The sequence below is a fragment of the Atractosteus spatula genome, chromosome 5 (assembly GCF_055471065.1).
Source record: "Atractosteus spatula isolate fAtrSpa1 chromosome 5, fAtrSpa1.hap1, whole genome shotgun sequence".
NCBI lineage: Eukaryota > Metazoa > Chordata > Actinopteri > Semionotiformes > Lepisosteidae > Atractosteus > Atractosteus spatula.
In genome coordinates this window covers 35,031,999-35,048,388 of record NC_142710.1, presented here as the reverse complement: position 1 = coordinate 35,048,388, position 16,390 = coordinate 35,031,999, and the positions used below count along the sequence as shown (strand labels likewise).

At 33.7% G+C, this 16,390-nt stretch overlaps 1 protein-coding gene across 1 annotated transcript in view; it reads right to left on the bottom strand.

Annotated features, from left to right (window-relative positions):
• cfap58 (cilia and flagella associated protein 58) overlaps positions 1-16,390 on the bottom strand; it is a 65,373-nt gene that overhangs the window by 31,534 nt on the left and 17,449 nt on the right. The window contains exons 12-13 of the mRNA XM_088915788.1: positions 5,090-5,230; positions 4,112-4,335 (exon numbers count right to left, since the gene is read on the bottom strand). Coding sequence (XP_088771914.1) covers positions 4,112-4,335; positions 5,090-5,230 — 365 coding nt within the window. The remainder of the gene's footprint in view (positions 1-4,111; positions 4,336-5,089; positions 5,231-16,390) is intronic.

Here is a 16,390-nt window from a genome sequence, read left to right as displayed (position 1 = left end):
CTATTTGAAGATGTTTAGGCAAGGTTTTATGGGGTTTGCAAAGAATGGAAAAATGGCTTTAGGGCTTTTACTTAAAAATGTGCATTTGGATGAGACAGATGAACAAAGATTGTTGAGAAATATTTGCACCACTTAAAAAACTCCAATAAGATAAGGCAAAAATGATAAAGTGCTTGATAAGTCCAATTGTGTGCATGTGTATTGCCTGTGGTAAAAATTAGATGATGTATCTCAAAGGTAAGCAAAAAATACATACATAACGCCATGAAACTTAGAATAAACCGAAAAAATATCGACTTTCATATTGCTGTATTACCCATACCCAATTTACTTAAGGTCACACCATCCTGCGCAACATTAAAATTAATAAGATTATCAAGAACTTGGTATTTCAATTCCAAAATGTATGTCAGAGGCCACCATAAATATTTAATTTCAGTTGTGATTCATTAAAAGGGAAAATCCTCAGATTTACCTTTTCAGGACTAACTTCAAATACATTTTGAGAAATTCAGTCACTCCAGATTGTTTTACAACTTAAAATATAATGACTACTGTATTTATAACGTGCTGTGTTTGTTTTTTCTCTGTTTTGTTTGATCAAAATTTTGTTTCTGAGTCTGTAATAAAACAAAATGAACATTAACTTGAATAGTTTTAGAAAAAAAATATATCAGCTGTTTATAAAAACAAGTTTGTAAATTTGTAACACAATCTTTAGCTTTGTTTACTCAAACCAAGCCATGTCTGTTACACCAGGGTGGGAGGTCGCTGCCCTCGGTTCTCACAGGAGACCACAACATTCCCAAGAGTGTCCGCATTCATTCCTATGCCATCTGAACACGATCAGGTAATCTATCAGTGTCCCATCATCCAATTATTCTTCTATTTTAATTCTCCCTATTTAAAACCTGTTACACCACTGGAACTGTGCTCTGACACTGAGATACCCGCAGCAGCACTACAGCTCTCTCTGAGATCAAAGAGATGCTGCAGCCCGAAACTTGAACCCTGAAAACCTGAAACTTGCAAACCTGAACCGTGTTGATTCAGCAGTGTCAATCTACATTGTTCACCATTTAAACACTCTGACTCCCGTCCACCATTATTCATCGCCATCTCTGTTTCCTTTCCATCTGTCTCTGGCAAGTCTGAGCTCCTAGAACTTTGCTTTTCTCCACCAGCAATTGAAAATGACCCAGTCCCTGCCTTTGGATTCCTGCCTGCCAGTCACTTGTGGCTGCCAGCTTCAGCCAGCCACAGGTTAACAATATGTCTCACACCCGAAGAAGGCCCCATAGCCGAAACTTTGTTTTCTTTTTTCTTTTTTTCAGCATGGAATAAACCTATTACTTGTTCCATTACATAAAAATTACATGTTCACAATCAATGCAACTTAAAAAAAAATACATGATTTTTTACAAATTATATAGATCTAACTTTTTTTTAAATATTTTATCTGTTCTGAAAACCTCATGAAGCCATGTATATTCCTGTACATTAGTGTCCAAAATCACAGGCTGTAGAACCAGGTATATGGACAATAACAAGTAATGTTGTTTAACTAGTAAATTTAGCAAATCTAAATTTAAAAAAGCAATGTTACTAAAACTATTTTATTGCCACTTTAATTCTGGATAACTTTCTATAGAGATTATACCAAAATCTATTACAGCATAATTCCATTGCCTTCTTATCTTGAAGCACACTTTTCTTAATGTTAAATTCAAAAAATGACCAAACTTGCTAAAAACTTACATTTTAAATTCATCTTTCTGTATTTTTCAATTTCATGCTCCCCATTTTAATTTGCAGGGTTACACCAGAATATGAACCTATCAGATAACATTTTAACAAGATTAAATTCAGACCATAAATTTAGTTCTCAATCGTAAAATCTGCATTATATCAAAAAAACCTCAGTAGCTGAGTTTTCATTTGATGTGATACCCATTTTTTTCTGTATGTGTAAAGCAGAGATTGATATGGACTTCACTTTTGCTCAATGCATATTTACCTAGGAGACTATTTTGTATCTCCTAGAAATATCATTTGAAATAATCTTTAACAAAAAGGTCAACCAATTAAATTTGAAATGCAAAGTTCATGCTAATTCTCCTTTTAAGGGAAGGGGAAAAATCATTTCTGCAGTTTGTGTATCAAAGGAAGAAGAGAATGTGCTTTTGCTTTGACATGTCTGCTTTTAACAAATATCTATGAACACATTAACCAAATATAATGCAGCATTTTAATGGCATACCCAATCTATCATGTGCTAAAACTAATGCAAAAGTAGGTCATTGTGGCTTAGATTTAAGACTCTGAGCAAAAGGAATATGCTAATGTATATCAGAACTGAATAATTGGTTATGTAGAAAAGAGTATTTTTTTAAAATAAAAAGCAGTGTGACTGAAGTACACAGACATATTCTTCATGCCCTCTTCCCTCATGTGTGCTTTATTTCCCTCACAGCACTGATTCTGCTTTGGTTTTTTGCTCAACCAGACTAGGTTTTTGGTAATTCTGTAGTAAAGACAGAAAAACTGCATACATTTAACTGTTGTTAAATCCAGGATTTACAGGTACAAGACATTTGTTAAATGTGCTAAACTGCCATTTTAAATGCTTTTTTTTCAAAGGGTTTATTTAGTTATTCTGTAGCACGCACTAATAAAAACAAAAAAGCCTTTTGTTAAAATGACATGTAAGATGGAAAATTAAATTTAGTTTAAAAAAAAGCATTTTGAAAGATTAACAATTCTACCAGTTTCACCTTGAGAACATTTTCTGTACATTTATATCAGTAAAGACACTTGTATTCAGGTTTTTTTTCATCGTGTTGGCAGTGAACTAAGAAAATACTCAGTGCCCAAGCCACAACATTAAGTCTCCAGTGAGACTTCACTACTCTCTAAAATGAGTCATTCCAGGATAGTGCTGTACAACATCTATTAGTTAAAGCACAGTTGAGCTGTTGGCTAAAAATACGCTATACTGGAAGAGTAGGGTTGGTGACCTTTAGTAATTGCTTCAACTTATTGGACAGATACCTGCTAAGAAAAGCCTTGACCACACAGACAAACTTTACCATAAAATTCCAGATTAGAGAGAAAATCTGAATGAGTCCCAGCCAAAATAGTACCATACATTTTGGATTATGAGAACCAAATGTTTTGTGCTTTAACTGATAAGTACATTTAAAAATTAATATTTCGGTAATTATCTGAACAACAGCAGTTATAAAATAGTGTTCTCCAAATGTATCATTCTGCTGCTGCCGCCATCACCAGTAAAGATGAGTGAGACACCTAATTTACAGAAGTTTACAGAAAAATTTTGTCTGCTGATGTAGAAGAAAATATTTCTTTACTTATTGGATGGCACTTCACCATGTAGCATGACAATAACCCAAAATGTATGTCCAATGAAAGTGAACAGGTCATCAGGAGAAAACTGAAAATCTTAGATAATAAATCTCCAGATTTAAATTTAATTGATCATGCATTTTACTTGTTAAATAAAAACATGAAGGCAGGAAACAATATGAATAGGGAAGTATTCAAAGTGACTTTAGAAAATAATCTCAAAGAATTAAGAAAATTGATAAAGAAAATCTTCACGTATATCCTCAAAGCAAAACTGTAAAGCAAATACTAATACTAATAATAATTAGCTACAGTTATTTCAAGTACACAGACTAGAAAGGCAACAGGAAAACATAATGTTACCAATGTTTTTTCCATTCTCAATATCAGGTGTTTATGGAATGGTAATTAATTTACATTTATAAAAGATTTTTAACAAAGAAATTGAGTAGAAAAAATAATAAGCTCTAATCTCTTCTATGCTGAATGAAAAACTGGACATTTTCTTTTATGTCTTAGATTATGCTCTATTTGTGTTCTATGCACATAAGCATTGCTCAAGGTAGTAGTGTTGACTCTGGTCTAGGGTTACCCTAAAATAATTAAATAATTTAAGAATGAACAAATATCATTTGCAGATAGTACAATATGTGGGTCACATTTGGTGCATTGTTATATGAAATCCATAGAGTTGGAACAATCAATGTAAAACTTAAAAATTGTATGAGGGATGAAGAGCTGTTACCTAAGATCTTCCACATTGGCTACGGTCTTGGCCAAGATGCCCTTCTCACGTCTCAACTTCTTAATCTCCATCTTGAGTAGCCGGATGTCTTCAACCCTTTGGTTATACTGGATCTCTCCCTTGTTCAGCATTGACTGCTGGATCTTAATCTTCTCATACAGGAGTGCCAGTTCATCATTGCGCCGCACTAGCTGCGTGCCCAGAATATCACGCTCGCTGATTACCTAAACAAAAAAGAGTGTTCCACACTTCTGAAACCTGCTTTGCCCTTTAAAATATAATGTGACAACATAAACCAGCTCTGCTTCAGTATTACATACAGTAGTTACCACTTTAATATTATAAATCACTATTCTCATGGTGCACCTTATGAATTGACCTAGAATTATTTTTGGTAAAAAGAACAAGATTGCACCTATTTTCAGTTCTCTGGAGATCTGAGAAAATGTGTAGTAAAATTACATACATTTTTAATCTGTGTGGTGACTTTACTGTATATGTCTTAAATGTAACATTACAATACATTGTGGCCGTTCAACACTATGAGAAAAGTCAAGAAATATGCCATTAAGAAGAATGCAGGAACAAAACAAATGTATGAGAAATTAAAAACTTTGACACATTTTGAAAGAAAACTGACGTTTGACTAAAACAAAGAGTTACTAAGTGAACAATGTATGGATCATTCCTGTTTGCTGCAAATCACGATTTTTGAGAAAGGTGCTCTACTCCATTTTAGCACAGAGTACAGCTGTAAACCACTGAAGGATCACTTCATCTTATCAAATCCTGGGTGTCGAGTACATTTTAAAAAAGACCACTTCAATTGTTTTTGTACCATTTAAGAGGCCAGTAGCTTCTGCTTCAACTACAGACAGGCTTGCCCTATGGGTTTAATGAACCTGGATTCCGACCAAGCTGTGCCCTTTTATCCTACTGCCAACAATGAGCTCATTGAAGCAGGAACCCTTTCCCTACCTGATCCAATTCCTTCTTCTGTCGGAGCCTTTCAGCATCAGCATCAGCTATGATCTTGAGCAGCTTTCTCTCTTCTGCCTCCTGATTGTCAATGAACTGCTTTGTCTCCTGAGCCTGCTGTTTCATCTTTTGCAGTTCAGCCTGTGGAAAGGGAGCATGTTTTGGTCTGCATGTGCAAGTATAATGAAAAAGGACTGCATTTGTTTTTTTTGCATCTTGACATTGCTGATAGACAAACCTCTTTTGGTATGAGTCAATAGTAACAGAGAACATCATTTGGCATTCCTTGTTCATTCTCTTGACCTCCTCTTATTTGAGAAGATTTGTTTAAAAGCTTGGTGAAAAGTGTCAAACTGATAAGAGACAGAGGCTAAAGTTCTTCATCTATACACAGGTCAGGTACAGGCGAGCTGGCTTCACTCCCAGAATACCCCAGAATGCTAAACCTTTGTAAGTTTGTTGACATTTTAGCAAAATGAACTCATGAATTCATTAGTTCATAAATAGTAGGTTTATGCACAAAGCGTAGGACCTTCATTTAATGGTAATGTAAATATGCTAGTATTTCCCATAGGTCTTCATTACTAAGCAGAACTATTTATAACTGCTGTTTAATTTTGTTATAAAAATATAACACAAACTTGGCTCAACAGTGTGCTTTGTCATGCTAATGGTACGCTGGAAACCCATAAGCCTTCATTCAATTCACTATTCAGATGCGGTATTAAAGGTTGAAAGAGAATGTGTATGAAATTCCACATGTTCTCATCTCCCAGCAAGGAGGCAGCCAACCAACAGCCAAAAGGCAACCTTCTGCAACTGTTAGTCTCTAACTCTGATCCCTTAATGTCAAGGATTGTTTTAAATAGTGCTGTATTTGTTTTAAGAAAGTTTTTATTAATTCAATAACAAACCTTTGGAGACAGGAGACGAAGCATGTAATAAGATTTCTTCAGAATCAATGCGGGCTTGTTACTACCTAATAATCAGCCAAACCTCTATTGTAAGAGCCCATAGGAACCAAATGCTATAGTTCTTACTATCCATGACCATGTTTTGTATGATTGGAGGTTTTATACCATTCATTAAAATGCTAATCAGTCCTTGGGAAACCAAGTAATTGTTTTCTTCTACAGAACGGAAGGGGTGGGAAAGGGGTGGAAAGGAGAAGGCGGTTCTAAGCAGTTTGTGAATTAATGGATGTTATTTCTACATATTCTACAAGCATCTACATTGTATTACACAAAACACAAAAAGAAAACACACAGGGCCGGGAAAAATTACATACAAAAAGGAGTTGGCCTAATAATTAAAACATACAAATTGAGTTGAGGTTTTAAAATACACTGTACATTATGTTATCTCATCTCACAACATAAATTTCATTCAGAATATAACACTAGCATTTTAATTTTCAGAAGTACTGTATTAATATTGCAGAGAAAGCTGAGTAAAAAAATAAATAAGAAAGATTTACTTCTGTAGACAGCAAATAATTGTTTTCCTATCAAGAAAAAAAGATGCCATTCAGCCCACAGAGTTTTTATTTAACACTGTGGATAGTCATGAGCACCAACTTTACTGTTTGATGAAGCAAAGGTAAAAGTGTGACCTTTGAAAATTATTTTTAGCGTTTACTTTAAGTATATACTGTATTCTAAAAAAAAAACTGCTGTCACTTCAGTCCCTTAGTCATGCATTAGTTACATGTAAATATGTAAATACATGTAATTTATACATATAAAATGTATACAGTACTCTCTTAAAATTAAAGTGTGTGATATTCGAAAGTAATCTGCTGTAACATGTTTGATATTATACTGCTCCATAAAAATGTATTTCCTACAGTTTTTTGTTTAATATGTCAGCCTACAAATCAGAAGCATAGAAGAAGGATTACTATTTGCACATTCAAGAACCAGCTTACATTATACTGTACATCTTAAATTATTTTTGTGATTAGATTAAATGTTTTGTTTTCCCAAGTATATTCAGTTTCACATTTTCAGTTTTTTACAAGAAGAATAGGCACAAAATTATGTACAAAGCTGGTAAAGACTTATACAAGAAGACTCATGAATGTAATATGTGCCAAAGGTGCCTCTACCAAATATTGACTCAAGGGAGGCAAATTCATAAGCAAACAGTTATTTTCTGTTTTATATTTTTAATTCCTTAAAGAGGGTCTGCAAAATGTTGTTTTCAATTTTACATTAGAGAGTGTTTTGTATCAATGGCAAAAAATTAAATGCATTATGATTCCAATTGTCACGGGAGCCAGTTCTGACTCCCGTGGAGTGCGTTCTTAAAGACCCTATGCGGGACAGAATAATCTGGAAAAGGACATCAGGGGAAGATACAGCATGCTTAGGATGGGATGACAGACAGGGGTGGTGACTGTAGTGATCCGGTGCACAGGGCGAAATGCGGAAGCAACCAAGTCCAGGGAAGTCGGGGCGCAGTCCGTTATCCAAAGGCCGGGAGATCCATCCAAGACAAATACACTTAAAATCCCCAGGAAGGGGAACCGAGACCAGGAACACAAAGAACTAAAAGCATAACGGGACCAGGTGCTCCAAGCCCCGGACCCAGATGGTCAGGATGCCAGAGAATATGGCCTGCACTTGGGCTACCCACGAGCCCGGGGAATAGGCAAGCCTTGTGGTGTCCATCTTCCAATACTGGGCCAGGAACTGCAGAGACGCTAGGCTTTTAACCAAAGTACAAACAAGACACACCACGAAATAATAAAAACTAATCATAACAGAAAAGGGAAGGAGCGTTCTCTAGAGGAGGGATGTGGAATGTTACACCAATAAAATGTGAAAAAGTCCAATGGGGTGAATACTTTTGATAGCCACTGTAAGACTCAGAAGCCATCTGTCCTGCAAAGGAAGCTATAGTCTCACAATAAAAGAATATTTGTATCATATACTGTATTTCTTTAGTTTCTATGACACCTAGAATGTCTAGAGTTGAATGCAGAATCATCTAATCAGTTTCATATATCTCCCTCGTGTCTCCACATGTATCATCTCTTCAGGTGTGTGTTAACTTTTAAGTGGCTCAATATAAAAAAAAAACAACAAGACTGAAAGGTTGGCTTAGGATAGAAAACATATTAATAAGGATATTTCAGGATAAAAATGTGCACAGCTGTAGACACATTCATCTCTGCTGCATTAATCTTTTGTTAACACAGGAAACAGGGTGCCTTTCCAAGAATAGGAAACAAATAGAAAAAAGGCACTATTCAGTTTCTTACGTATTTTATTCCATACAGTGCCATATTTTGGGGTTTTATCAATTATGACAGATACATCCTTACTAAAAATTCAACATGGCAAGGATTTACAGTTTAGAAAGCACAGAATAAACATGGGGACTTAAGACTTGCAATAACTTTTTTTTAATGATAATGCACCTGTTAAATATGTTTCCAGAATGTGAAACTGTACAACTAAAACAGTAAGGGATTCATATATAGTGTACAGGTAAGCAATTTACCATGCGATGTTTCACTTAGAATGCTTTAAAAAATCTCCTTCAGTAGTATCAACTTGTTTTTGCAGGAAAGCACAGTGGTCTGGAGGTTAACCCAGGCACAAGTGAGTGATACTTTACACTGCAAATAGAGTAATATCTTTTCAGGATAATTATAAAATGAGTTAAGAATCCTCTTTATGATTTTTCACAAAAAAAAGATCCTTTTCACACAGAAAGAATGGTTCATACTGCAGATACAGTATATTGTAAATTTGCACTTAGTGTACATGATAAAGTCCAAAATTAGATATTAGTGCATTACTAACCAGACATTACATTACATACCCAATGTAAAAGACACAGACAATACGTATGCACAGGTAGGTAAATAAGATGTCAAGTACTGTATCTATTTTATGACTTGCATCCAGGACTAAAAAAGAAACTTTTATGTATGACTGATTTGGAAATAATAGACAAGTCTTTGCAGCAATCAGTGAAAATGCAGCAACTCTTGATATGAGACAGGAGGCTTCCAGGGCACAAAACTCTGTGACTAATATCACATCAACCTGTGGGGCGACCTCACTGTGGAATAATTGAGTAGGTGCAGCAGTGAAGCGTTCAAAGATGCCATCTGAATGATAGTGGATGATGCTAAAGCACTCTGACAGAATGGAGGTAGTACACTGAAAATTAGACAGCAAAAGGATAATCAAAAGATGATATGACAGCTTTATGTCATGTTCATAGACAAGTCCAAATTTGCCACCAATTTCCCAAGGAGCTATTGACATCCTGACAAAGGCTTAATCTGTTGACAATGGCTACAGTAAATACTGTGGTAGTTGACAGATCATGGCTGAAAAATTAATGGAAATGGTTATGGAGCTGGAAGTCTTTTTTTTCTTTAATGTTCACTTAAGAGAAGGGTGGCCTTTTAAAGACAAGATTTTTAACTGCGGACCCTAATTTTCAAATCAAATCAAATTGATCATTGTTATTTACAACTGAAATTAGGCAAGGAAAAGTTGGTGTGCTTGGGAGACTTGTCAGATAATGAAATAGCAGTTTGGCTTCAATTCAGCTCAAAACCCAAGGTCTCAACAAGTTCCTTCTGTCTGTATTGCTCAGTCTTAATTATAGTACAAAAGTTTTTTTGTTTCTATTAACAGTCATACACTTTAGGAGGCCCAACTGCATCAACCACAAAAGATTGATAATGGGTATCTTTAACTTAGTATAATCCAGAAAGGAAAATAAATTTTCCTTTTAGCTTTTACTTAAACTGAATAAACAGAATACATTCTGGACAGCTTTTACAATATCATAGAAAACCAATGATAAGTACTGTATCTTGCATATATATACAGTACTGCATATCACATACTAATGCATATGACTATTGACTTCTATTTCTTCACAAAATCTTAAAATTCAGCAACAAATTGGTTGCATCTTATATTTCCTCTAAGTCTCTATCTTAATGTGCAAGACAGATTCTCTTTGCCCAATAATATTCATGATATTGAGTTAATATCCAGGTTATAAAACTTAGAACAAATATTAAAAATATTGAAGCACTCTCTGCAGAGCCAATTGGCTATTCATGCTTTGACAGAAATGGTAATAAACATGGGGAGAATGATCCCTGTGGGACAGGAACTGGGGGCACCTAGCAGACACAAGAAAATAGAAGCAGAAAAATAAGCATGATAAGGGGGTCTGACACTTTTACAATAGAGAAAGAAATTTCATTTTCAAGGACAGAGATTTGAGTCTTAATGCCAAGTGCCCCTTGCCCACTGCTTAGAAACCATACCAGCCTCATGTCTAGAAAGTATCAGTAAAGCAGATGCGAGAGCTTTCGCCATGTTAAAATAAGAAGTGTATTGAAAAAAAAACAGCTTTACCTCTCAATTTCATTCTCCAAAACAAAGTCTTAACAAATCTACCTCAAGATGAGAAATGAGAAGCCTCACAACTGCAGCAAGGCTGGGTCCAATCAGGGAGTAGATGTACCTGCTTTCTACACCTAAATGGAACCCAAATTCAATATGTTTATAGTACTATAAAGATCCAGTCATCCAGAATGCACACTGGATAATGCAACACATTGCACCACACACACACTTCAAGTAACTGTAACACACTCCCCGTTTTTTAAAAACATTCTGTTGTGGGACTGCACTAATTTGTAAAACTGCCAGGTGGAGCAGTGAATCTTTAATGTGCTGTGTGGAAGCACTTGGGCTGTCGGCAGAAAATGTCTGCTTTTAAAATCCCGGTCAAAGCTGAGCCCCTTGAGACAATCTTTTTCCAAATATAAAATTTAAGTTCTACTGTATACTATTTAGACTTTTATTAGTTTCAAACTGTGTATTATAGAATGTTAAATATTAAATTGATTAAAAAAGGAAGTAGAGCTATTTTACTAAACAAAATTAATATATACAGCATGTGAAAAACAAATGTTGGGCAAGAACTATTACTGTTTCTAAACTTTACATAAAGTTTAGTGTTAAAAATGTTCAAGTACTAGCAGAATTCTAACCCTTAAACTAGCTGGGGTTTAAATTTTGCAATTCTGTAATGTGCCTCTGAAGCCCTCCATTTAACACATTTAAAAATGGTCCTCAAACTAAAAAATAGGAACTTAAACAATCAAATCCCTTCATAAAATCTCTTGTAAAGCCATCTTCTTCAATAATGAACTGACTCTGAGTATTTTGTTTTTCACTCGAAACAATCTTTTATAATGGTATTGAAATGAGGATGCAGTTGAGGCCAGACTGGGGTTAGGTTTACGAGACCAATCCAATTCTTACATCAATTATACTGCTTTTCCCACTTGAAATGACAAAATTGAGAGAATTTACCCAATATAATTGATTTTCTTTACACTTTTATTTTGACGTAGTTTTGTACGACAATTCCTGTACTGTCTAATTCAGCACTAATCCAGCTTTAAGTACAGTACTGTATATATAAAAGTAGTTTAGTTATACTCTAGCTTGTGAAAACAATGTGCTTCTTTCAGGTTTCCATCTGTATTGAGATAATCTATATTTTGTCTTAATGTATATTTCAGCTGCAGGTACTCAGGAAAGAATTTAACTTTAAATTTTGAGCATAAAACTATTTCACACATATTGTACTGTAGTGACTTTAAAATCATACAGTACAGTATCATACTGTATGTACTGTGTATATAATGTATTTTATATATTGATTATATCATACTACAGTTGATTACTGCACAGTACACAGTACGATATAATGTACAGTCCAAAGACATACTGGGAGGTTAATTGTTTCTTAGAAAATTGACTCTGGCGTGAGTGTGTGTATCTCTATAAGTTGTTATAAGTGATGGTTTCGTTATTAAAGTGGGGTTTTCTGTAAGCTGAAGAGTTATAGTTTCTCTTGTGACCTGCATGCTTCATTTTAATGAACAGTAGATTAATTCTTGAAAATCTGAAAAGAAAAGTTACATAACTTTCAGCCTGGAACTAAACTTCACTTGTTCCTTTGCAGCCTATGCATGCAAAACAGCTCCCTACTCAAACTTCTTTAACAAATATTACAGTATGTATACCTACCACTGTGTTTGTTATTTTGAATAGGCAGTTTTGCTTGGGTGGTAGGGCTGAATTTACTGTTTTTTACAGTTTATTCTTCATTGTTTTTTGTGCTTTAACATACAGTAAGGCAATCAGCCATCAAATGGCCTTTTCTATAAAAACACCCATTTTTTCCTGTACTGTAGTTTTAAAACGTGAACAAAGACTACGTTCCCGACATGTCACATGCATGAATCACATGAGGTTTTATTCATAGATATACCAAATCGATAGCATACAATTAACTGAGGGTATACTATATAAATATACTGTATATAAAAGAAATACAGCTTGATGCCAGAATTTAAAGCCAATAAGAAACTTATTTGCAGTGAATATTTCAAAAATTAAAAATCTTCATATTTTGGAAATGTAATGATTGTTACACAAGAGAGGGAAACTTGACAAACTGTTACAGTTATGATATTTAATTAATTTAATTTTTCCAGTGTCCTAATCAGGAGAAAAAAAGGTTAATTTTTATTTTTTTATTTGTAGCTGCTGCAGTTCACAGCACCTTTTGCAATGACTGGATAATTAATGTTTCCAAATTACTCTGTCAGTCCTGGGGGGTTGTGGGGCTATCTCCTTGATATCTGATACTCCTCAGTACGTTTAAGTGATCATGAATGTAAAGTGAATATTTAATATTCTGTGACATACAGTATAAAATTAATAAAAGCATCAATGTAATCGTCATTATATATTTACAATTGACAATGTCATTTTATTTACAATTGGTTTAATTTGCAATTGCATTTCAAAGTTGCATCACAAAAAAATTAAAAATGGTTGTAAACTGCTCCAAAGCCTTCTTCAGACACAAACCAAAGAGTGCAAATTCAATTGTAGCCTAAACCTTCCACCACACACCCTTTCTCCAATGCGATTTGGCAACGCACAAAGAAAACTCTAAGGGACAACTTGTTAAAAGTATACTGTAATTTACATTTGGCTGGGATTACAGACACTGGCTGGGATTAAATACCATTTCATTTTAAGGCATGTTTTTACTCCTGCCATTGGCATTATTCACATTTGCTAACTCATTCATGTTCATTCAATATTAATATTATAAATAATGTATTGTGTATTGCATTTAAATCGGAATGTTCTTACAAGTATAAATGAACCAATCCATCTATTTTTTGTAACTGCTTTATCCCCCCCCCCCCGCCATTGTGAGGACACCCTCAAGGCAAGAAACACCCTCCAGTACTACATCAGAAAAGTTAAGATGAAATAGGTGATATGCCCCACAAGTGCAATTTTGTTCTTCTTACATACAGTACTTGAACTACTAGGAATAAAAAGGGGAGCAAAAAATGTCTAAAAACAAAAATGTATGTTTTAAATTTGATAATTTAAGGATATACACATTGGCATTAAAATTTGCATTTAAATCGAAATGCTGTATACTGTACATGTGAAAACTCAATTGAGATTTCTGTTTAAAGGCATTTTTAAATTCTCTTGCTGTTTCTGAGGAACCTCAAGATTGTTGGTCTGTTGGTCCGGAGGTACATTCATGTTATTACCTAATCAGAAATGTGAATATAGTTTACAAATGATTTTATTGTCAGAGAGTGATTATTATGCCCAAGGAATATTTGTTAAGAAATATAACCTCAGGTTGGAGTTGGAATCAAATCCAGACCCTTTTGCATGATAGCACAAATCCTACTGTAGCACCAATGGATTTGAAGGAGTACTGTACATCTCCAAAGTAACCACAGCAAGTGACTGAGTTAAAGAATTTGATGCAGAAAATGTTTATGAAGAAAGTGAAATATTAATGTGTACCTTATTTTTTTATTTCTAACTACAGTATATATAGATTCATCCATGATACTACATAGTGTGCAGGTAAAGTCTCATTTTAAACTGGCTTTGAAAAGGTACTGTAGGTGTGCAACCTACAGTATTATGGTACTTTTTAAAAATATTCGACTGACTTCAGAACACTTTGACTGATGTGTAAAAAAATGTAACATAATGATTGGTATGGTGAAAAAGCTATAGAGCACAGAACATCTTTTCTCCTGTCAAAATAATTGCATATGTAGTTAATTCTTTTCTGTGTAAAAACAGAAAACACAGAAGGGGTTTCAAATTAAAAAGAGATTGAACCCAATGAGTTTTCATTATTCTGCTCTATATGGTCAAGTTCTTTGCTTTTGAATAGTAATTCTCACATTATGAACTCACTTACATCAGGGATCTGCTTTATTCAAACTTAGGTTTCTAAAAATGGAACCAGGTACTAGATGTTTATTTTAATAAAAACTGTGATTTTTTTCACAAATCACAATCTTTAAAATGCCTGTGGTTTGAAGACTCTGTGCCATTTATTCACAAAGCTATTTTTTGACACAACTCAAACATTGTGTTTCAAAAATGGGCATTTTAATAAGAAAGTGAAGGTTGTGAAAACAGTGACAAATCACCTTAAACTATATACAGTACAAGCAGTTCGAATAATAATAAATATTGTTAATAATGATCATAGATGTTATTATACTTTGGTTTCAGTGGTCATTTTAATACCACTTTGTTATTTTAGATTATAATTATAATATATATGATTTTAAGCTTGTTGCAAACAAGTAGAACTGGTTTTTACTCCCACCGTTGACTGTATTCACGCGCGTTAACTCATTAATGATTTTAATTTATTAATATCATTTTAATATTTAACACATTGTGATATTTAAAAACAATAAAAATGTCAATATAGTGTACATCTAATTCACTATTTTATTTTTAGAGAAGGAGTCCTTATTTGTTAAAAATAAAATTGATGCCCTGTCCTGATATTGAACATGGTACCTTCTGGGAGATCGGCATGCACTTTTCCCACTATACCAAAGCATCACTAAATTTCATAGCTAAAATGGAGATTTAAAAATGTTTTCAAAATAATCAAAAGTAAACGAGTCAAAAAAATTGATGCAGATGTTTACAAAGAAAGTGGAATACGGTACCACTACCAGCTATATAAATATTATATAAATACTACTGTATATAAAAATACTGTTGTGTATTTTTTTAATTTTTAGCTACCACTACCAGCAATATGAAATATGTATAATATATTTATATTCCTAAATTAATATTGGTTATGACATTCAGAGATTTTACGCTTCTGTTATTTTTATGCTCATCTACCAAAATGTCCCTTTATTTGGCAAATTCCATACTAATATTCCATATTAAGTGGATGTTAACATACATGTACACAGTAGAGAAACAGATTAAATTAAGCAATTGTTTCACTAACATCTAATGCATCACAAGTGTCACCTGTCGATCTTCTTTGGCCAGTGAATTACATAATGCAATGCGCCACATTACAGGAACCACAATTGGAAGAAATACCTCATATTCTGAGTGGCTGCATCTGTGCAACTGTTTTGATTAATAACACAGTGTAAGAATGTAAGTGCAGTAAAATAAGCATTTTATTTCCAATTCTATGGAAGTCACACAACTTTTGCAGAGCAACATAATTTTCACAAAAATGCTTAAGAATCGTTAAGAATTACCGAGGTTGTAAAGATATCTCAACTTTGATGAACCTGAAATATATATATTATTAGAATTATACAATTACACTTAAGATTATTTTTAGAATAGAATACCTTATGATATGCTGTAAAATTCTAAAAAAACAGCTACAATTAAAAAGAGTACTTAAACATTTTTTAAGAATTGGCAGTAATATCCTTTATATAGTACAGCATATCAAATTGGTCAGTGTGATTTAGATCTAACATGTTTTTAGTGAGCAGATAAATATACAAAACTAATAAAGGCCTCTTATATGATTATTAGAAAGCAATGACAAGCCTGAGAAATTTCAATTAAAACAGACTGAAAAAAATCACTAAATTAATAGTCAAGCAGTAGACATGATGATGCTATAAAAGCTAAAAATCCTGATGATAAACTATACAATTAGTTTTACATGCATGACAAAAGTGATTGAAGTTAAAAATTCAAGCTGCCTGAAAATGTGCTACTACTTGAATTAAAAATCCGAAGTTGTTAATGTTCAAAGAAAACACAACAATTCTTCTGGATTTTTGTGTAAGGACAGACAGTTACAGTATGTCTTTGTTATCATGACATATTTTTCAATATAAAAAGATGAGCAACATTAATATATTTAAATAAAAATTCAGATCACTTT